Below are 25,026 nucleotides of genomic sequence, written 5' to 3'. Positions count from 1 at the left end.
GCACTGTGGACCATTTATTTTGTCTTAAAAGTAAAATATAATACATTTGACCCTGTAGTTACTTGCAAATTTATAAGCATGCTACTTGTTCTCTGTACTGTATTTGCTGCATTTCAAAGCATTGTAAAGGATGCAAACGCTAAAAAAATTACATATGAATACAGCAAATATGTTTGCAATCAAAATTTGTTTCTGCCAGAGCCAACAAAATGCTATAAAAATAATACAATTGCTTTAATTTTACATAACCAACTGATATTATTATTATTATTATGAATAATAATAATAATAATAATAATAATAATAGTAATAATAATATCTACAAATTATGTCTCCATTAAAGTTGCTTCATATCAAACTGAGGAACTGAGCAGTGTCAAGAGATAGCATTTGGGATGGTCTAATCTAATTATTGCACTGGTCATAATTATGATAGTATTATTAATAAATGTTTAAATTGTAGCAGAATTCAGTGTAATAAAGACAAATGCAAGTGGATCTACAGGCACATCAAATCAGTTGCAGGCTGGAGCGGGAAGCTAAAATAAATTCAGAGTAACTATACAATCTTTAAAGCTGTGCTACCACCTATATACTATTAGCATGCTTACTTCCCATATCTAGTAATAAAGAACAGGCAATTCAATAAATCTTACAATCATTAAATGTGGGAAAGTTTCTGTGAGATTGTGGCTTGTGATTGATGGACCCCTCCCCGATGGAGCCATAATGAAGTGTAAATAATATAAAGTTTATGTGAAGGACCCATGTATTTAATTCCCAAGCAATTCGAGTTTTCCTTAGGAATAAATGATGATATGTTAACATCTTGAAATGTGTATCAATTTGTTACTGTGGGGTCTATTTACTAAGCAGTGTTAGAAGAGTGAAAAGTGATAAGGTGCCAGCCAATCCGCTCCTAACTGCCATCTCACAGGCTGTGTTTGAAAAATGACAGTTGGGAGCTGATTGGCAGGCACCTTATCACTTTTCACTCTGTCTCCTAACACTGCTTAGTAAATAGACCCCTGTGTCTCTTACATACTTTCTGAAGAATGGCAAGAACAGTACAAGAATAGGTTTTGCCTTTTTTCCTCCATCTGCCTCCTTACTGCCATAATCATATTTACAACTAACAAAATCATTGAGAAACATTTAGGCAACTGCAAAAAAGTTGATATAACATTACTTTTCTCACTACGAGTCAGATGCTTACTCCCAGATTTTACATTGTATTAGAAATATGATAAACAGAATCAGATTGGTTGCCATGGGTCTTTGTGTTCATACCTGTTACATTTCATGACTTTCCTCCAATGGGTTTCTTTACTTTCTCTCCAAAGTTCTAATATTTTATGCGCAGCCACACTCTTACCCTTGTGTGTGAAATGTCAACATTATATATTGAATGAACTTGCAATAAGGAAATGACTTGCAGGCTTATGAAGATGACTTTGTTTAATGGCATGGATTCACTTCACATGTGGAGACACTTAAAAAACAGGTTCATGGAGAATAGATCCTATACCTATTTTTGTCTGTATTACAAGACGTGACATTTAGAATCTGAAAGAGTGATTTGTCTTATAGCACCTTTATCCCGAGCACCAGTTTTCATGTAATGTATGTCTGATGTTTACTGGCTTCAGTTGTAGACATATTATTCTGTTCATCAATCAGATAATGTACAGTACTATACAGTGGCGTATCTATAAAGGGTTCAGTGTGTGCGGGGCACACTGGCCCCTGGGTCCGCACCGCACACCCTGCACCCATGTTATTTTAAACTTACCTGTCCGTGGTCCCTCGGCGGGTGTCAGTGCTGCTCAGAACACCGGAATATGGCCGCTGCAGCCATTTTTCCGGTGTTCTGCGCATGCGCAGTAGACTGCGGGCACACTCTAGTGCCCGGAGTCTACTAATGCTCCGGTGGATGGCCAGCTGCATCAGTCGAGAGGAGGAGGTGGCCCCGCACGGGGAGTGCACATGGGCCCCCTCCTCTCTTAAGATGCTCCTGGTACTATATGTGCACATTTTGCAAAGTACAGTATGATCTTTTTTGAAACACAGAATGATAGTATTGGCTTAAGCATAAATATAGTAATATGCCTCTGATGAAACAGGATATACTCCTGAGAAACTAGTCAGGCTGGTGCTACGTATCCATATGGTGTGACTATCCAGGAGCATACACTAAGGAGTAGACTGGATTCAAACAGCAGAACAGTGACTTGAAGGTTCTGTGCTGCGGCTTATCTCTGCCCTTGTGTCCGTGGACTACAACATGTGGTGAGATAATTGTTTCTGTCTTCCAGACAGTATGATTACCTGTGGGCAAGTCAGTTTTTAAATGTCTTTAATCATCTATATCACTCGATTGAACCCGGAGTCCTTTTTGGTCAGTCACTACTGGACAGTGGGGGTGATTCAGAGATGAACATTTATTCACTGGTACGTACATCTCCATTGTTTTAAGATCTGCACATGTGCAGGAGCCGTACTGCACATGTGCAGAACTTGGTCTATGATGCCGCTCGCAGTGCCCCAAAAGCCGCAGCATGCCAAAGCCGATGGCTGCCTCCTTGGATGAAGCTTAACTGCATAATTTTATCGGACATCCTGAGTAACCTGAGGATTACATACGTAGAAACACACATAGATGTGACAAGTGCTTCTAAAGCGGGGTACACACAACATCACAGCTTATTACATGGTCTATGACATTACATTTTACTAAGTAATTGTTTTGACCTACAGTACACTTCTAAGTTATAACAGACAAATATAGAAAAGAAAGGACAAATATAGTCCTAGCGGGTTATCACACTGAATAAAATTATTAATCCAGATATTGACAGTAATCTCAGTGTACCCCCGGGCTAGTTGTCCTATTGGTAAAATAAAAAAGATTCTCTAAATGCAAGAACAATCTAATATGAGATACAGAGTGGTATCCAATTAGCCCCGAACATTTATTCGGGCGCTAGTTGACCCCTGTATATCCCAGGTCTAAACATACCATATACATCATGTGAATCACAAAAGAACCAGATGTTGCATGTAAAGTATGTATTTAATATATACCAGGTTTAAGTATAGCAAAGAATAGCCTGTAATGAGAGTCTATATCTAAATAGAGTGCTTATTAGGTACTTCTAAACCACATAGGACCAAATGTATGCAAATAAAGCATGTGTTCAGCATATCCCAGGTTTGTGCATACCATATTTTAATTGTGAGTCACAGGTAAAACACATGCATATATTCAGTATATCACAGGTATGAACATTTAGTTCACAAAAGATTGTCTGAAACTGATAATGCATGTTTTCAGTACTTTCGGTTTTGGCCTACCAAGAGGGTAGCCTATAATCAGGATCTATTTCTTATACTGTGATGATTAATCAGTATACATACATTTGCTAACACACATACAGGACTCATCACATTTAATAATGTAATAGTGCTTAGCTGATAACATATTTAGCCTTGTGTCATAATAGTAGTATAGGTAAAAGAGTGGAGCAAGTTGCTGCCTCTGCTGTTCCCTGTTATACAAAGTAGTGAATAGGGAATGAGAGAGCAGGCACAATGGCTCTTAGGGTACCTCTGTTAGGGTACCTCCACATCTGTCTGCCCTATTACTACTGCAGTGCAGGACAACACAGCATGGGGACCAGCAATGAGAGTGCTGCTGAGGGAATACCTGTGAAACCAAAATCCAAAGAGGCAATGTGAGTAGATATGAGGACTCTGTGCATAGAGTGAGCACCCAGAACACTGATATGGCTGTTTTGCCAATAGTTTGGTCACGTGACAGCTCAGTATCAAGTCAGAAAATAAATACTGGCAGTGAACCAATCTGAGCCTCATTCCTATGATTGCCAGGTAATCTAGCCAATTGGCGAAGAGGTAGAGTGATCTGCTTTTCAGCATATGTGTCTGTTCACAGGGGAGATGCTGTCTGCAATTAACCCTAGAAGTATGGGCTAAAAATCAGGTACTTGGTGTAGTAAAAAAGAAAGACACAATAGACCATGGAATTAATATGAAAGTCATTCATTGGTACAATTATAAAACATAAGGTTGTACTATAAATGTATACAGTTAGTATCTATCCTGTATGTGAGTGGATGGTGTGTTGAACTTGAAATAGTGAAATATTGAAATGTAAAACATGTTATTAGTAGGGGGAAAAAAGAGGTATGATATTCCTTTGCAATCGTGGGTAAATAATTAATAAATATATAATAAACCTAAGTGGCATGTGACTATAAACTGAGGGTTACTCAGATGTCCGATGGTTATGCAGTTGATCCAATGGCTGTGCCTACAGACTTAGCATCGGATCAGAGAAGCCAACAGTGGGCAACTCTTCACATGTGAATAGCGTCTATCTCTGAATAAGCCCCACTATAGGATCTCATTTCAAAACACAATGAACAATAAACCGTTCAGACACTATCCTATACTGTAGGATACCATTATTACAATATTGAATTTAAGATTAATGTATTAATCAGAAGGTTGTTTTATTAGCTGTTCATTTAGTTGATATTATATGCGACTGTATGACCCCGGAAATGTGTATTATATTATACAAGTAAAACAATTTATTACACAATTGTGGTATTGGACATATTATTTGCACTATTGTAGGCCACACCAGAGCTCCTTTTATTTCATTGATACATACTGTATAGTAATGATGTATACTGATCATTTTTCTTTATTTCAGGGCTGGAGCAAGTGCCGAAAAACATTCCTGCTGACACAACACTGCTAGATTTACAGAACAACAAGATTACAGAGATTAAGGATGATGATTTCAAGCAGCTAAAACAGCTTCATGTAAGATATAATATTTTACATTTTATCACCAACATATTTTGTGTAACAGGAATCTTAACCAAAGAAAGTACAGAGAAGGAATGGAAATAGTAATTACTACAAAGTTACAAACATCTGGAAATAGAAGTGAATTACTCAATAATAGATGCTGCCTAAAGCGTTAAAATAAAGTATAAAGTTTAAATATCGGGACAATTACTGACCTTATTGGATCCACAGTTCTCATTAATGGGACCCATGTATAAAACATAAGTGGTAACTTGCAGGCGTGAATAAAGGAAGCATTACGTTTTCTTGTGAACAATACATGAAATGGGGAGATTTAGACTACGATTAGAAACTGTGCTCATTTTTATGTGTAAGGTTACATTTCTATATAAGGGATAGGATTCAGATTTTTAAATGAAGTTTTTGTAGGGATTGTTGAGCCAAGAGAATTTAGTATTACCTTGGTCATGCAATGTTTAACTTCTTTCTAATACCTCACTCGGGTGAAGACCTGCATATAGAGCCTATGTGACAAAAGGGTGTAGTGCAGTGGTTCCCAAACTGTGTGCCGTGGCACCCTGGGGTGCCTCAGGACACTTGCAGGGGTGCCACAGCTTGGTGGTCCAGCACCAAATCAAATTATTTACTATCAATGTAATGTAAATACTAAATATGTGTACAAACAGAAGTGCTGACCTGTTCCCCAGCACATAACTGAACCTAAGGATTACAAGAAAGCACAATTTACTTAATCATTTTTTTTCCCTGAATTTCTCATTCACAAACTTTTGGCCTAGGGGTGCCTTGAAAGCAACACTGATACTCGAGGGCGCTGTGATTAAAAAAAGTTTGGGAACCACTGGTGTAGTATGTATTACCGCCGGCCACAGCGGAAGACTGGCAGAGGTGAAGATCCTGATCGCTAATTAGGTAAGTATAACTAACCCTATTTTCTCCCCTAACCCTAACCCTCCCTTAGGGGTACCTAACCCTAACCTCCCCCCCAAGTGCCTATCCCTAACCCCCCTCCAAGTGCCTAAACCTAACCCCCCCTTCCCCTCAGCCTAATCCTAAGTCTCCCGGGGGTGCCTAACCCTAACCCCCCCTTCCCCCAGCCTAAACCTAACCCTCCTGGGGGGGTGCCTAACCCTAAGTCCCTCCGGGAGCCCTAAAACCTAACCCTTCATTCGGTATGCCAGGCGTCGGGCTCCCGGCGTAGGTCTAATGACAGGCATCGGGATTTCGACGCCTGTCATTAGTACCTTGCCGGGATCTGACAGTCGGGAAGCTGGTGGTCGGTATTTAGACCGTCAGCTTCCTGACTACATCCCTGACAAAATATGGACGTATGTGCAGTGCAACTGGGACATATGCGCAGTATAAAAAATAATATCAGACAATTGCTCAAACATCTGCGCTGTGTCCACCTCAGAATCAGACCCACTGTACAGCTCCCCATACACATAAGAAAAGTAATGTATACAATTATCATACAGGTCAGTTGCCCATACTATAGTACAGAGTTTCCTCTCCAGTATACCAGTTATAGTACTGTGTAGGTTAGACTACAAGGGGTACATTTACTAAGAATCATGTCTGGCCGAATTTTAAACATTCTGGGCATCGTGGGGACATGAGTGAGTTTTTCCAAATCAAACACACAGATTTACTAAGAATCACGTTTGAATGAATCATATTTTCTGATGGTGTATGGACTATGGAATGGTGTTTGCAGGTGTGTTCAGTCGTATTTGGACTGAAAAGAATAGACCTGCCTGTGAGCTGCATGTTTAGCAGAAGCACGGCGCAGATCTGTGTGATCTGTGCAATGCTTCTGTATTGTATAATGTACAGAAATGGTTCATTTAAAAAAAAAATTGTGTTGGGTCCAAACAGCATAGCCAGTCCTGATCCTTTGAGCCCATTCTGATACTGGAAAATCAGGCGTAAAACCGATGTGGGGTTCCTCCTATTTTCCTATAACAAACACAGGGCTGAACCAGAGAGGGTGGTAATGGCACACCAGGGGGACACACAGCATGGGATCCCCCTTCCAGACTATTCCCCTGCCCCAAACTGGTCAGCCCAGGCAATCCTCAGAAAGTGGGGCTCCCTAAAAAATTGGGGTCCCCCATCCCAAGCAATGCTGTGGCAGTGGGTGAAGGAGTAATGGTATAAATGAAGTATTAATATAGTTTTTTACAGTGGGACTACAAGTTAGTCTGTCCTGATCTGTGCAATGCTTCTGCTAAACACTCTGCTGAGGAGGGGGTCTATTCAGTGGCGTAACTACGCAGGGCGAGCGGGGTGCGTGCCCTGGGCGCCGTTGGACCGGCGGCGCAGGGGGGCGCCGCCGGCCACTGTACCGGCCCGCCTGCCCTAGTTAGCCAGTGTAGCGCCGACCGCAATGAGTACAGTCAGCGCTACACATTTACACAGGACTGGCGCTAGGCTTCCAGTGCCGGTCCTGTGCTGCACGCCTTAGCCCGTTCCCTACCCCTGAGCGCTTGCCCAATAGCGCCAGGATGCGGGCTCAGGCTGTGCATAACACATGCATCGCCGCCAGCGCTGGTGGCGATGCGTGTGTTAAACAGAAGCCAATGAGAGTCAGATAGATTCTCACTGACTGCTGCAGCACCCACTGCAAGAGCCGGACTTCCGTCTGGCTCCTGCAGTGGGTAATGGGACTGACGTCATGACGTCATGACGTCTGTCCCATAATGCTGAGCGCGCCAGCTCGGGCGGGAGCGGCGTCGCGAGCAGGACCAGGACCAGGAGCAGAGATTCAGGTAAGTATATTTTTATATATTTATATATATATATATATATATATATATTTTAAACCTATCTGCACAACGGGGGAGGAGGGTGGCTACTACTGGGGGACCTCTACTGGGGGAGGGGTGGCTACTACTGGGGGGACCTCTACTGGTGGAGGGGTGGCTACTACTGGGGGGACCTCTACTGGGGGAGAGGTGGCTACTCCTGGGGGCGCCATTGGGAGGACCTACTCTACTGGGGACTACTACTTGGGGGGGAACTACCACTGGGGGCATTATAAAAGGGGCCTACTACAAGAGGCACTGCACTCGGGGGAACACTACTGGGGGCAATAATAGGAAGGGCCACTACAGGGGGCACTGGATAGGGGGGATCACTACAGGGTGCCTGCATAAGGGGACCACTACTGGGAAAACTGCATGGGGGGGACTACTGCTGGGGGCACTATATAAAGGGCACTGCATAGGGGGGGGGACTACTACTGGGGGCACCATATAAAGGGCACTGCATAAGGGGATACCGCTACTGGGCGCACTGCATTGTGGGGACTGCTACTGGGGGCACTGCATAAGGGGGAACACTACGTGGGGCACTGCATTTGGGGGGGCCACTACTGGGGGTACCGAGTAAGGGGAACTAATGGTGGGCTGTATAAGGGGGACCACTACTGGGGATACTGTGTAAGGGGCACTACTATGGGCCTGCATAAGAGGGACCACAACTGCATACTGGGGGTACTGTATAAGGGGTTCTACTGGGGTTAAGGTGCATATGGATAGTAATGTTCAGTGTGAAAATAAAGGGGTGTGTCATGTTGACACGCCCCATTTTTAAGTGACCACGCCCATATTTTTCCGCACAGCTCGAGATGTTGGGAGGGGGGGGGGGCTCTCTTTTCAAATTTGCCCTGGGCTCCAAATATCCTAGTTACGCCACTGGGTCTATTATCAACGACTATGTTGTCCTGAGTCTGCTCCATTTACGATTATGTTTGCAGACACGATTCTTGGTAAATCCCCATGTTGTATTCCTGTTTATGGAAATCCCTCAAACATGCAGCTTGACGAGCCAAACACACTTGGAACATGGCTTTGTAGCTCAGATACGCACTGCAATCTTACCAAAGCTCGGCACCACTTACTGCATTCTAAATAAAATGATAATGAGTCAAGTTTACCTTATTCCTGAATTTTGCTTCATAGTCATTTTTATTCTGCATATGGGGCAGATGTATCAAACCTTCTAAAGAGGGCAAATGGAGAAGCTGCCCATAGCAGCCAGTCTGCTTCTAGCTATTATTTTGCAGAATGTACTTGATGAATGATAACTATAAGCTGATTGGTTATTATGGAAACCTTGTCCTCTTTGGAAGGTTTGATACATTTAACATTAAGTCCTCTGTATCACTTAATACAATTGCAGGAGTGTAAACATACAGTATGTGAAGTCAGGTTGGCTGAGGTAGGGTGGGTAAAGTAAATTTAGTTAGGCTTAAAAAGAAAGCAGTCATTTGTCATCTTGAGCAACCATATTATAATGTATGTTTAACAAGAAATTGCCTACCTAGAAAGTATTGTACTGACTGTAAGCCTGATATTCAAACAATATGTTACCTTGGACAGATTGACATACCACCAGCCTCCACAACGATCCTGCAAATTTATAGAAACCTATGGATCACTTATTGGGATCCCTCCAAGAGGAATCCCAATAAGTAGCGGAATGTACTACATCCAAAATGCGATGCATAGTACACCCCCCCCCCAGAGCTTGGTAAATATGGGAAATGTAGCATTTTGTAATTTACAGTATTTGCTTTTCAGTATGGGGATGATGGTTATCAAGCTCTTATTGTGAGCCATGTCATGACAGTTCTCCTGAACTCACTGGTGAAGTTTTATTATTGGCAATTAGTGGTGCTCAGACTGCTGCCCTCACATGTATTGTTGGCATGACTTTAGGAGACCCTCCCTAAAGTTGGGCACACACTATATGATGTGTGTAACCAGTGATTGCACAACAAGATAGAATGATATATATTGCGCACACTGCACACATGGTGTATGATAGCGCAATATAGCTTTCCGGTTTGCAGTCGGGATGCCGACGGTCTACATCCCGACCATTGGCATCCCGACTGTCTAATCCCGGTAAGGGTATAATGACAGGCGTCGAAATCCAGACGCCTGTCATTTTACCTACGACAGGAGCCCGGCGCCCGGCATCCTGATCGAAGGTAAGCCGGGCTCCGGGGGCGGACAGCCGCGGGGGGGATGGTTAGGTTAGGGGCTCCCAGGGGGGGTCTTAGGGTTAGGCAGCCCCCCGGGAGGGTTATGCTTAGGCTAGGGGTAGTGGGGGTTAGGGCTAGGCACCCCCGGGGGGCAGGTTAGGGTTAGGCACCCCCCCGGGAGACTTAGGTTTAGGCAGCAGGGAAGGGGGGGTTAGGTTTAGGCACTTGGGGGGGAGGTTAGGGTTAGGCACAACTAAGGGAGGGTTAGGGTTAGGGGGGATTAGGTTAGTTTATATTTACCTTTAGCACAGTCGGGATCTTCACCTCTGCCGGGCTTCCGCAGTCGGGATTTGAACCGCTGGCCAAATCATAACGATCCCATCTTTCCATGCTGCATTTAGCAGCATGGAATCATTTGTTACATCATCCTGTTTGCTGTGCAGCACAGTAGATGGGATGATGCATGCGCATTGGGGAATACACAATCTGCACGATATACTGTTACGATCCACGTTGGAACGATATATCTTATAGTGTGTACCCGGCTTTAGACTACTTGATGACAACATAAGTTTTCAAAACTAGCAGAACATAATTGTCACTATTACAAAATTATTAGCAGCTACTTTGGTACAAATGAACAGAGTTAATCTCTTTTTACAAAGGATGAAGAATAAAACAATCAGCTAGGCTTTGGGATACCCATCCCTGTTTTATAGGAACACATTGTCTACCATTCCATATCAGTGAAACACAGATCCAGTAAATAACTAACTTGATACTCTTGCCAGGACATTCATGTGTGTGATGTATAAGGAGCAAGAATAGAGACTGTTGTTCTGACAGTATAATAAGTATAATAATCCATCTAGCTTTTTGCCCTCCTGCCCTTGAATGCTTCTGGGACTGAATCTGGTAAATGTTTTCAATTTGGTGGTGTCTAAATTCTGAAGTAATTTTGGATCTTGCTTAATATCTTCAGGACAAATAATCATCCTAAGTGAAGCACATTTTTTCCCAGCATGAATCTGTTCTCACATGCCTGTAATTATTTCTGAGAGGACAGTTAGATTATAGACTATTAGGAGCACAGTGCTATGGGATACATACAGTATTAACACTTCACTTGTTGAAGAAGGTGTATCACAAAGCTTGTTATTACACAGAGTTTTTTCTTTAAGTGATTTAAATAGATTGATTTAGTTTATGGACATACTCTCTTACTATGATTGTAACTGATGAAATCATTTTGAAGGACATTCACTAATGCATGTCTGAAATTTCCAACATCACGAAAGGAAAATGTTTGATATTATAAATATTTGTTTTTATCTATTTGACTGCAGGCTATAGATTTCTATTCTTAACCATTATGTGCTTGGAAATCACCTTGTAGAGTACTACTATAAACTTACAGAGAGTCTAATGCAGGGCCGAAACTAGGATTATTGAAACCCGGACGCCCCCATCCCAAAAAAATCTATATTTATTTGTGCATGTAACTAGTATATTGCTACTCCTGTGTTAGATTTACTGTGTTTTTAGAGGACAAGAATATATTAATGCAATTTGCACAGACGTGGGCATGAGCAAACTGATAACTATTATGAAAGTTTAAATTAAATATCCTAATTAGATATGTGAATATATTTAGCATCCAGGTGGAATGCAACCCGGAGGTTGGGAATAAGTATGTTGCGGTTCAGTCTGCTTGACGGAATGTACAGCATTCTAGTGGTGAATTCTATGCTATATCGATGTTGGGCATGATGCCAACTTATCTCTAAAGCACCAGTAGCAATATTTGATGGTATATTTGTTCATTTTTTATATGTGATGCAACTTTCGCTTTTCGTAACCTGGGGGGAGTGAGACCAATTTGTTTGCTAATGGACATAGGTATTTAAGTAGGCTCCAGGTACCATGGTGTATACTTATGTTCTTGTCTTGTCATGGGATATGTCCTGATGAAGGTCACTCACTGTGACCAAACTTCGACCTTTACTAATGATTTTACCCTGTGAGTAATACATTTGACTCTTGCACTGTCTCTGGTGAGTGCACTCTATTTTCCACAATGTGGATATATATAGATAGTCCAAAGGTGCGGCACTCAGGTCATGACTACAAAATCATTAAATGGGGACAGAAAATACAGCATTTTCTGTCCCCATTTAATGATTTTGTAGTCATGACCTGAGTGCCGCACCTTTGGACTATCTACACATTTGCACAATGCGGGCGCCCGGGCAAGTATTTCTCTGTCTCTGGAGAGCCGGGCTTCTTGGATTTTTTTAATATATATATATATATATATATATATATTTATTAGATATGAGTGGTTCAGTTTTATCTACAATTCTACAGTAGCTATCATTTATCTACACTACCATTCAAAAGTTTGGGGTCGCCCAGACAATTTTGTGTTTTACATGAAAACTGACTTTAATTTATCAAATGAGTTGCAAAATTAATAGACCATATAGTCAAGACATTGGCAAGGTTAGAAATTTTTATTTGAAGTAATAATTTTGTCCTTCAAACTTTGCTTTCATCAAAGAATGCTACTTTTGCAGCAATTACAGCATTGCAGACCTTTGGCATTCTAGCTGTTAATTTGTTGAGGTAATCTGAAGAAATTTCACCCCACGCTTCCTGAAGCACCTCCCACAAGTTGGATTGGCTTGATGGGCACTTCTTGCGTACCATACGGTCAAGCTGCTCCCACAACAGCTCAATAGGGTTGAGATCTGGTGACTGCGCTGCCCACTCCATTACAGACAGAATACCAGCTGCTTGCTTCTTCCCTAAATAGTTATTGCATAATTTGGAGGTACGCTTTGGGTCATTGTCCTGTTGGAGGTGTAAATTGGCTCCAATCAAACGCTGTCCACAGGGTATGGCATGGCGTTGCTTAGCCTTCCTTATTCAAAATCCCTTTTACCTTGTACAAATCTCCCACTTTACCAGCACCAAAGCAGCCCCAGACCATCACATTACCTCCACCATGCTTGACAGATGGCTTCAGGCACTCTTCCAGCATCTTTTCACTTGTTCTGCATCTCTCAAATGTTCTTCTGTGTGATCCAAACACTTCAAACTCCGATTCATCTGTTCATACCACTTTTTTCCAATCTTCCTCTGTCCAATGTCTGTATTCTTTTGCCCATATTAATCTTTTCCTTTTATTGGCCAGTCTCAGATATGGCTTATTCTTTGCCACTCTGCCTAGAAGGCCAGCATCACAGAGTCGCCTCTTCACTGTAGATGTTGACACTGGCGTTTTGCGCGTACCATTTAATGAAGCTGCCAGTTGAGGACTTGTGAGGCGTCTATTTCTCAAACTAGAGACTCTAATGTACTTGTCTTCTTGCACAGTTGTGCATCGGGGTCTCCTACTTCTCTTTCTACTCTGGTTAGAACCTGTTTGTGCTGTTCTCTGAAGGGAATAGTACACACCGTTGTAGGAAATGTTCAGTTTCTTGCCAATCTCTCGCATGGAATAGCCTTCATTTCTAAGAACAAGAATAGACTGTCGAGTTTCACATGAAAGTTTTCTTTTTTCTGGCCATTTGGAGAGTATAATAGAACCCACAAATATGATGCTCCAGATACTCAACTAGTTCATAGGAAGGAAAGTTTTATAGCTTCTCTAATGAGCAAACCCATTTTCAGCTGTGCTGACATAATCGCACAAGGGTTTTCAAGGGTTTTCTAATCATCCATTAGTTTCTAACGTGCTTAGCAAACACAATGTACCATTAGAACACTGGAGTGATGGTTGCTGGAAATGGGCCTCTATACACCTATGTAGATATTCCTTTAAAAACCAGATGTTTGCAGCTAGTATAACCATTTACCACATTAACAATGTATAGAGTGTATTTCTGATTAATTTTATGTTAGCTTCATTGAAAAAAACAGCGCTTTTCTTTCAAAAATATGAAAATTTGTAGGTGACCCCAAATGTTTGAACGGTAGTGTACCTCCACTTGATATCTTTAGAAGTTCTGATAACCCTTCCCATATATATATATTAGAGATGAGTGATTCACTTTAGGCTCAGTTAAGTTCGGATCTGAAAAATGAATCTTATTGGCTGCTGAAAGGAACAGACTAGAAATGAACGCACATCTCATATATATGGGTTGATTAAGGGATGCCGGCTCTCGGGATCCTGGCGGTCAGAATCCTGATGCCGACCTCCGAACCAGGTTAGAATGCCGACGCCCTAGGTAAGTAATCCTAACTTAACCCCTAACCATACCCCAATCCTTCCTTCCCCGGTGCCTAAACCTAACCTCCCTCCCAATAGCCTAACCATAACCCTCCCTCAAGTGCCTAACTCTAACCTCTTACCCTAACCCACCCCCTAACCTCAGTACCCAGTCCCCAATAGGGATTCTGGCGGTCAGGATGCAGGCGCCGGTATTCTGACAAGTGACGGGATTCTGGCATCGGCATTCTGACCCCATCCCTATACAGTATATATATATATATACATATATATATATATATATATATATATACATTGCTTACATTTATGGGGTAACCAGTTCATTGCTCCCTATATGGTCAGAACAGCTGTCCAGATATGCTCTGATATATTTCAATATGGTCTTCACATTTTTCAAAGCTTGCTCATATGGAATGTGTTGGAAGAACCGGATAAACCTGTAAAATGTGTTTATAAATCCAGCCAGGGATTAAAACGCATTGCAAAATACACAGGCTTTTAGAAGTTGCCTCCAAGAGTTGTTTGCAAGCCCAGCAATGTTCAAGAAGCAAGCCAACAAGATTATTAAGGCTGGCTGGGTTGTTGGTGGTTATAGAAAACATCTGTTAGAACATTGACTTCAAATTTTAAAATTAAAACAAAAAATTGTACAACTAATTCTCAGCAAGAATGAGCATGTTCTGCAGTGCCCATGTAACACTAGAATGTCTGTTATAAGTAGTCATAGCGTATAGAATATATGTCTAAAGTTCACATGTTCTATCTCTGTACATGCATTACTGATGTATCCTCATACACCCAGCATCTATGCGCCATATGGAGCGAGATGTCCTGTGCAACTGAGATGCTCCAAGAGCTGCAGCATAGCGTCTATTTCTTTACATTTTGCAACTTATACACATCACAGATGCAGCAAAACACCACTCACAGTGTGCTAGAGATGCTAGGCTGCAACTATAACTGCACAGGAATTGGTTTTAAACATGTACAAAGTTGCAGATCTAGCACAATGGAACTGCATCTTAGCAGTTTGTATAGAGATTTAGTCTCATTAGCACATACATGTACAAATCTAGCACATCATATTGATCAGTGTAATCTAGCAGTAGATTTGTCGCTTCCAGTTGTTTTATTGGTGAAAATAAGATGCACATTTTGAGCGGAAAAGATGCTTGGTGCGGCCAAGACGCATGGGACCTGGCACTTCTGGAGGAGCTGTTTGGTGCCACTGAAGCCACAGTGTATGAGGACACATCTGTAGCTTCTTAAAACACATATTTCAATACAAATATACTGTAAATAATGTATGTGCATTGAAATGGACAGCAATATTTTATTGTCAAATGGCAAATGTGAATTAGTGGGGGCCCATTTCTCTTATGTGTCTTTAGGTGGGAAAGACTGTGGACATTCTTTTGTATTTCATTACATTCACCCTTCTTTTTTCCTATTGCTATTATTATTGTTTTCTCTACAATGTTTAGGGGTTTTTTTGTGTCACTGGTCAACCTTAACCAACGCCATCCATAGTGTCTAAACTATACATACTGTATAATGATATAATGAAGGGAATGGTTTGGTGGGCTATACCAAACTAAATAGGAAGGGACATTTATCCTACTAACCATACACAAATGTTTATTTAGTTTCCCTTTACCACTCAGATAGAGGCAGAATGGTACTAACAACTCAATTCTTGGAAGATGCTAACGGAGGCATATAACTGTATGTTAAAATACTAATTATACAGAACACTTAAGAAATACATCTCTTATGCTGCTATAGACACACTGGTAATAATAGTAACTTCTATATACAGATTGATTTTTTGCTTCTCAGTTAATTTTGCATCTGCTTTTTTATGTAATCATGGTTTCTACAAACACAGTGTAATTTTATATTCTTACTCCAACAGATTCCTTGTAATGCATGATAGCACATTTATTTATATCACTGATAAATGTAATATTTTGTTTTATAGGCATTAATTCTTGTTAACAATAAAATCAAATCGATCAGTCCTGGTGCTTTTGCTCCTCTCACAAAACTGGAACGACTCTACTTATCGAAAAATAACTTAAAGGATCTCCCAACCAATATGCCCAAGTCACTTCAAGAGCTACGTGTGCATGAGAACATGATAACCAAAGTGAAAAAGACTGTGTTTGATGGGTTAAATAACATGATTGTTATTGGTGAGTTAATAATATGCATATGCAGCGTCAGTTTATTTTCAGTCCTTTTGATTGATTTTTATTTTAAATATAATTTGTATTTATTATAGAATACTGTATCTGTTCTTTTCCACAAAATTGCTTAGATGTTTGTGTGGAAACCTGCTGCCACCTCCCAAGGCCTCCACTTTGCTCCTCCTAATGTATAGGGCTGGTGCTAGCAACCCATGCATGCTCTGTAGAACAACGCGGGAACCTCAGGAGCAGACAAACAGTGAGCACTGTCTGCTGTAAAAAAAAAAGCATTTAAACTTCTAGATGATCATTTAAGGGGGTAATGTTCCACTCAATGAAATGCTCACCTCGAATGAGTGAGGACAAAAAAAAAAATACTTTAAAAACTCTGATTTTCACAGTCAGTCTTCTCTTCATGATACAGCACATGTAGGCGGTTAGTTACTGTTCCCAGGAGCAGTTGTTCAGTAAATGGAAAAGTTAATAAGTTTGCCAAATAATTACGAATGATCCAGAAGACTATCGCACAATGAGAAGAAAACAAAGCTTTTGGGCATCACCAGCCTGAGCTATGATGTGTAACATCCCGGAGTCCTTGATTGTATAGGAGGGGAGTTGCATTTTATTTACTATAGATAAACATGCTTCCATGATGTCCTCTGTTCCATGCGCATATCTGCCCGGTATACAAGAATAACTATGCCCAATCCTGCTTTAGGGCATAAACAAGAAATGTTACATGACAGGAAATTAAATACTGCATCCTACCAATAGATTTGTAAAAATATAAATCAAATTTTTGATTGAAACTATTGCTGTTAAATTGGTGACACATATTTATAAACATAAATCTTCACAAACGTTTTCCAACAAAGGCATTGAATGTTGGTATGTAAAATTGTGTGAAAAATGTGATGCAATAAATGTAATTATTTTCTGTTGGTTGGGTTTAAGTTATGTCTTTCATTTATTATTAGCGCTTAGGCAAAGTTCAGACAAACTTTTAAGTCAAATTAATACAGTTAAATAGTAAATTCTAAAAGTGTTCACAAGTGTTCTTTACACTTTGTAGTTGCTGCTTGGGAATATGTTGATCTACATTGTAGAAGTAAAACTAATGACAGAACTCAAATATTGAACTTTCACATGCACTATCTCTTGAAGATGGATGAAAATGGCAAACATGTAAAAGCTAATCAATGAGGTGACTGGCACCTTTTATTTCTAGTGTAAATATCTTATTAACTTTCCACTCTTCTTCTCATGACTAAAAGGGTAATTCCTCTCTGTATTGTACTAATCAGGATGTAATTATCTTGTAAATCCATTTTTTAAGGTTAAAAAGATATGTTATATAGGGATGTACAGAAGTTGGCATCCCGGCATGCGGGATGCCGACGGTCTGAATACCGTCACCAAAATCCCAACAGGTCAGGATCCCATCATCAGTATACCGACCACTGGCATCCCAAAGGTAAGTATTGGGGTGTTAGGGGGAGGTTAGGGTTAGGGTGTGGGGTTAGGCTAAGGCACTAGGGGAAGGGTTAGGTACTAGGGAGGGATTGTGAGGATTAGGGTGCTGGGAGGGGGAGGTTAGGTGTAAGCACAAGGGGGGCGGTTAGGTTTAGGCACTTGGGAAAGAGTGTTAGGTTTAGGGTGTGTGGAGGTTAGGCTTAGGCCCTAGGGGGGTAGGTTAGGGTTAGGCACCGGGGACGGAAGGTTAAGGTTAGGGTAGGGGCTAGGGTGAGACTTACCGTTCTTCCCTATGGTAATTGGGATTCTGGCTGTCGGGATGCCGCTGTCGGTATTCTAACCTGTGGCATCCCAACAGCCAGGATTTTGATTTTATACCCAACCCATTATGTATGTATGTATACATATATATATATATATACTGTATATATATATATATATATGTAACAGATACAGCCCGGCACTCCTATAGTTAATAGTTCAATGTCCCAAGTGCCTATCCAGCAGCTATAATATATAGTAGCAATATACATCAACACAAACAAATGGATGGCACTCTGGATGAATATATCAATGAAAACAGCCCACACTGGCAAGTATAAGTCAATGTTTTCCCTCTTTTATCAAGACATAATGATACTGCGTATATATATATATATATATATATATATATATATATATATGTGTATATATACTGTATATATTTAAACAGATTAATCAATCTTCATGTATTGAATTTGGTGGCAGATATTGAAACTTATATGATTTAAAATTATGTCCTGATTTTGTACTATGTACTCTGTGCCTTTTGCAGAACTGGGCACAAATCCTATAGACACTTCTGGGATTGAAAAAGGAGCTTTTCAAGGAATGAAGAAACTGTCCTACCTCAGAGTTGCAGATACAAACATAACTAGCATTCCCAAAGGTAATTTTTTTATCTACAGTATATTATGATGTGTAGAAATTATAGATTTCAGGGCACATTGTGAGTTATGTTCTTTTGATGTTATGTTATAATGCTTCCTCACACATCAATAGGAGTTTAAACATTCATGAAGTTTAAGAGGGGGGGCTTGTTTAGTTTCATTAGTATGTACATTCAATTATGGTATCCTGTTACCAGGAAAAAGCAATTACCTGGAGAAGGTGATTGTTAAACATAAGGTCTTTGTCTGTGTCTGCATATAGAGTACCTGAAGATGCTCAGCTGGTACCTAAAACAGCTGGGATGTTCAAACAGCCATATGACCAAATGGTGTTATCAAACATAAGCAGGGATCAAATGCATCACCATATTCTATCTGGTTTTGACTAAAAATTTATATTTCTACCACATCTAGGAGTTTCCAAAATCATAGAATTATACTTAAAGTCTATATGCAGGTCGGTTGTGATTTGAAAGTACCTAGGACATTTGGTTAGGTATCTATCCAATAAAACATCCTAGAGCTATCTTGTTTACAATCATTGTATAGTGTAAATAATGCAGATGAACGTGAATTTACCATATTTCATGTGGCTACTACACAGGGGAAATTATGTACAGTTATTTGAACTTAGGTTAAAATATACGTGTGCCATCCTAGTATGGACCCCAGGTTATTACCATCCAGCAATTCATGTGGGACTGGGTCCTAGCATCACATAATAAAAGATATAGGAGTATTTTGTTCTGTTTCAGACTAGGGGGATCAGTTCTAAGTTGAAGCCTGCACCTGCATTTCCTATTATTTCCCTCAACCCAGAGTAAACTGAGTGCAAAGTTTCCCTTTATATTTCAAAACTGCAAAACATGTTTGTCTATGTAATTTTTAACCCTTTTTATTCATTTAATTTCTGTAACTTATCATTGTACTTCCTTTGTACATAAAGTGTTCCTTTATTATTCTTTGAAGAAGCTATTAGATCAGTAAGATTATGTTATAATTATTGTTGTTTTTATTAGGAGCAACTGAGTTCTAATTTGTGACACAGAGATTGCACAATTGTAAAAGAGTGTTAGGGGACATGTGGCCCCTTTGTATTTTCCATGGGTGGTGGCAGTAGAGATATGTATGATTTAAGGGGCAGAGTGATAGAATATTAATTGTGAGTATTATATTAGGCTTTGCCCTCACTACAAAAGGACTTGGGGATCTGCACAATCGCAGTTCTAATGCTAGTGTAGTACCAGTCAGGGCGATAAGGTTTATTGGCTCTGATCTACTCTGAGTCAAATCAGGGACTCCTATTGGGGTTCCTAATATAATGTCATGCAAAAGATTATTAAAATAACACCAACATACTAATGTAATACTATTCTTTGTGACACAACCTGGGTAACTGTAGTCAAGCATGCTTGGTGCTACTTGCCACCCCATACTCACAGAAATAAGTATGTAAATGAGGGGCTTCTCCTTTGGTATGTTAATAATATTATTTTAATTTAGTTATGTATCTCAAGTTCTGGTGCACTTATAGTACATATTCCCAATTTACAGTATAATGTTACAGCAACAGCTTTAATTACATCCATCATTTTGAATTATGCAATTGACATTGTCAGTGGTCTTCAGGTACATAAAAAACAAAATCTACTTTTTCAAAATGTAAAGTAGAATATCTGTAAGTAGCAATAACTAAAGATGAGTAATTCACAAAACTCATTAAAAAATAATGGCCCTCATTCAGAGCCGCTCGCTATTTGCGGTCGTTCATTTAATAAAAAGGGGTGGCTATTCAAATGAACCGTTCGCTCTTTGCGGTCTGTTCACGCCTATAAGTCTGAATGAGCGAGCAAAACTTGCGGTCGAAATTTTGATAAAACGCCCCCTGGCTGCTCGCATCATACGTCATGTCCGCTATTTATTTGATTAATCGAGTACATTGAACAGCATATGAACTGCTCGCTATTCTTGTGGTTGGTTTTTCCTACCACAGTTTTGCGAGCTGTTCTGACTATAAATCAACCAGGTGACGTGGTCAATGACGCTGCTTTTTTAATTATGCACACCCATAAAACGCCCGCTTTGACCTTTAAGCACGCCTGCGTTCTGATCTCCACTCCCCGTTTTCAAGCACCTTCCCCTGTTACCACCCACATACGCCTCATTCTGTCACTCAAATTTGCAGGCCCTCGCTATATAGCGAACAAACGATTTTCGGCCGCACTGACTGGTTCACGCATGCGTACTAAAAACTGTACGCATGCGCAGATGTGCGAACATCGCTCGGAACGAGCGTACTGCCACTTACGAGCGGCTCTGAATGAGGGCCAATATAGCTTATAAAAATAATTTATAATTAATATTTTTACTAACATGAATTGATATTGAGAACAAATATTGTAATTAAACAATACTGGGTATTATCAAACTAAACATAATGAAGTAAGAGAGCTCTATCTACAGGAAAATAGGCGTTTGATATCTGAGGTTAAATGTCACAGATTGCAAACTGACCTAGCCAGATTGCAATGACAGAATGTACATAGGTGCAGTGACACATGAATCTTGGTTTTAAAGTCAGTAAGTTATTTGTGCAAGAAAATAACAAAGTTTTGCGTTAACTATGTAGAGGCATTGGATTTGAAATTTTAAGGAGGTTAAAGTGGTTTGGGAATTTGTTTGAACTTGTATGAAGACGGATGTTTTGGGTAATGCTTGAAGGCTTGGGTTGACTCTTTTACAAGAGTAAAAGTCCCATAACCAGGAAAGGCAGCATAGATACTGTGGAGAGTGAAGGAGTTGAATTGGGAGATATTTTAAGAATAAAATACATAAGGAGCACGGCCTCTTTCTTTCAAAATGTGCGTACTTGACACCTCATATACTTGGCCACTTGGTGTGTAGTACCTGAGCACTCCTCCGACTTCCTCTACTTAGCTGGGCTTCCCCTGTAATCATGCTGTTCACTGTAATAAGCTTGGGTGGACCACAGAAGAGGAAGCGCCCACAGGCCACTTCCTAATGGTTGAACTTGTTTTTACTGGCTTACCCTTAGACCTTGATTTACCTTTTCCTATCAGACCTACATTTGACGTCTTCCTTCTCCAAGTTTCTCTGTCTTACTTTCTGAGTGTGTCTGTATCTCTCTGCTCCCCTGTATGTCTGTTTCTACCTATATATCTATTACCCCCATCCTGCCCCCCTATGTATTTGGATTTTGCCCAGGGGTGCTGAGAGGGGGAGGAGCAGCTACTAATTGCAGGCTTGCTGGAGGGGCCGGAGGGGGCCCAGGCCCAACATCACCCCCCCTCCCTCTTATCTGTCAGTAGCCCAGCACATGCTGCTGTGTGCAGGGCTGCAGTGAGAGCAGGGAGACTTCTCACTGTCACGGAGCAGCAGCAGCAGCAGTCTCCTCACCTCTGCCTGTTGGGGGGAGCGATCACACTGATTGTGACCCCCCTGGATTTGTGCCAGGCTGAGGGGCTCACAGAAGTATTTGTTTTACTTTTTCCTATGAGGGAGCGGCTATGCCTTCCACGATTAGGCCATGACCCCATCAGTACCCTGGCCTGTGCTTTGCCTCCAATTTTGTAAGTTTGCTTCAGTCTCTCCCTCTATCTCCCTTGTGCAAATATATTTCTTTGTGTGTGGGCATGTCTGACTCTTATTTGTGAGTCTGTCCTTTTTTCCCCCTTTTGTGCATTCGCTCCTTGTGTATGTGTTTCTCTGTCTGCCCAAAGTCTGTATCAACTTTGTAATTTTCTTTGCCCTCCTTCTTGTGTATATGTGTCTGTTTCTGTTGTCATAGGTTGTTCCATCGAAACGTGCACCAGCGGTATGGCAGGTGCAGATTTTTCATCTTAGTATGACCTTCAAAGTGAACGATGAAGCTTCTGTGGCATGCCCGCGATACTCCCATAACATGCCCATAAGATGGACCATCTCTGTGCATCTGTATAGCCACCTCCCAGTCCAGGAACACCCAGACACTTTTGATATCATGTGTCTCAGTCGCAACAGTGCCTTTGTGCATACACACTGTGCAACACATGCACCGTATACGTTTGTAATGATTTTCGCACACGCACATTAGCAAAAAATTCCTGAAATCTGAACATCGGCATTGCATGCACCTCTGAAGCAAGCCCTATGTTTGGCCATTTTATATGCTGGTATTCACTGTTCAACACAAAATCCACACTGTAATTGTAAAGTGATTTGTGTTTATTTTCTTTTACATTTATCTGAATTTCAGGCTACTTTAGACTTAACTGTTGCAAATTGCTGTTTGATCCATGGAAACTTCCAATGGCTTTCCCAAACAGGCAGAGATCCTACAACCAGGCTCCAATACTTCTGCAATTAGCAGCTGTGATGAAACACTAAGCAGTTGTGCTGCTCCTATAACTTGAACATTATATTTTGATGCCATTGTACATGGGACAACCAAGAGACAGAGTGGAGATCTGGGCAGAGGCCTCTCTGGGGGCCTGGGAATGCAAAAAGACAACACTCACTATCCCTTAAGGTTTTGCTGCAGCACCTTGCTTTTGCTGAAGGTGACCTTTAGCACTGGGGCCCAGCTGGATCTTTTGACAGCCCTATTTGTATGAATTAAAAACTACAATACAAAATACACATAATAACTTGACATACTAAAAGCACTATCCTGTAATAGTTGCATTTTTGGGGGTGGTGCCAGTGGTGTCACTATGTGTGATGACACCAGGTGTGGCGGTATGTAGACTGGTGTCACCCAGTGCGGCCCGCACCCCCTACACTCCCCTAGGTTCTGTTGGGTGGAGCCAACAGCACATTTGCCCAGTGCTTCACTTACTCTAGAACAGGTCAAACTCAAAATTCCAACCGGACCAAATATTCAACGTCTAAGAGTGTGTGGGCCGCAAGGAAAAAAAAGTAAATTTACTTACTGACTATGGGGAGACAATAGCAAAATTTCCTTTGGGCCCCCATAGGTCTATCTATACAGTGCCCCTTTAGTTTTGCCCATTATGCATTGCACCCTGTAGTTGTGCCCCTTATGCAATACTCATTGTAGTTGTGCCCCTTATGCAGTGCCCTTTATGCAATGCCAAATGTAATTATGCCCATTATGCAATGCCCCCTGTAGTTATGCCCATTATGCAGTGCCCCTTATGCAATGCCCACTGTAGTTGTGCCCATTATGCAATGCCCCCTGTATAAGAGCCCCTTATGCAATGCCCCCTGTATTAGAGCTCCTTATGCAGTGAACCCAGTAGTGCCCCTTATGCAGTGCCCCCAGTAATGCTCCTAGTTGTGCCTCTTATGCTGTGCCCCCTGTAATTCCCCTTAATAGTGCCCCTTATGTGGTGCTCCCAGTAATGCCCCTAGTAGTGCCTCTTATGCTGTGCCCCCTCCCAGTATAGAACAGGCCTCACTTCCCTGTGCAGTAATTACCTTTCTTCACGCTGACTGCTGGGCACCGCTCCAGTCCATGCCATCAGCACTCCCTCGTAGACGCTGCCGCTGTCTGGATCTAATTAGATCTGCATCACGCACACTGCATCACTGGGTACGCTGGCCTCTGAAGCGATCAGAGGCTTTTTCAGTCCCAGTTTTAAATACACTAATCACTGCCTGAGCGTAGCTGAGCTCCGATCGCAGCAGGGGTGTGAGCAGCATCATATTTGGGCCCACACTGTCAGGCCGCGAGTTTGACATGCCTGCTCTGGAACCTAGGCTGAAAGCTAAGGGTGTAGGATTTATTATCATGTGATCAACAGATGCAGAGAAACAATTTAGCCTGACACTAGCCAATAGACTGTAAGTTACTGTAGATACTCAGCTCCCTCACAGCACCTGAAGCCGTCTCCATGATTACCGTCCAGGAAGCCAGAAAGTAGTCGCAATATCATTGAGTTAGCAATGCTGTGACTATAGGCTGCTGATGCTAACAAAGGCAAGACCAGTACTGACCAGGGCCGTCTTTATGTATGGGCTCATGCAGCTCCTAAAATGGATCGTATGATCAGATGTGCAGCCCATATTATCCATAGTATCCTGTGCTTATTTTGTGCATGCGATGCATCATGCGTCCATTCATGTAATTTCAATTACTTTCCCTGAGGAGCGCGTGAGGCACACGATTGATCGTACGACAGATCGTGTGCAATGATAAACAACAAATTGTGCCGCCGGGACTGCCAGGGAGCTCCGGGGAGTCATATGTGAATCTTATCTTAATCTGGTCGTGCAAGTGTATGGCCAGCATTAGGGTTAGGGTTAGGGTTAGGGTTAGGGTTAGGGGGGGGGGAGAGGGGAGGGTTAGGATACTTACCACGCGCCGTCAGGATCTTCATATGCTAG

At 41.4% G+C, this 25,026-nt stretch overlaps 1 protein-coding gene across 1 annotated transcript in view; it reads left to right on the top strand.

The window, feature by feature from the left end:
• The window catches only part of DCN (decorin), a 70,347-nt gene that overhangs the window by 21,983 nt on the left and 23,338 nt on the right, over positions 1 to 25,026 (top strand). The window contains exons 3-5 of the mRNA XM_088454426.1: positions 4,739 to 4,851; positions 16,069 to 16,282; positions 18,564 to 18,677. Of these exons, the coding sequence (XP_088310552.1) occupies positions 4,739 to 4,851; positions 16,069 to 16,282; positions 18,564 to 18,677 (441 nt within the window). The remainder of the gene's footprint in view (positions 1 to 4,738; positions 4,852 to 16,068; positions 16,283 to 18,563; positions 18,678 to 25,026) is intronic.

This window comes from Taudactylus pleione, unplaced genomic scaffold (genome assembly GCF_031769625.1).
Source record: "Taudactylus pleione unplaced genomic scaffold, aTauple2 ptg000040l, whole genome shotgun sequence".
Lineage (NCBI taxonomy): Eukaryota > Metazoa > Chordata > Amphibia > Anura > Myobatrachidae > Taudactylus > Taudactylus pleione.
Note: the sequence above shows the minus strand (reverse complement) of the source record. Positions and strands in the feature narration are given on the sequence as shown.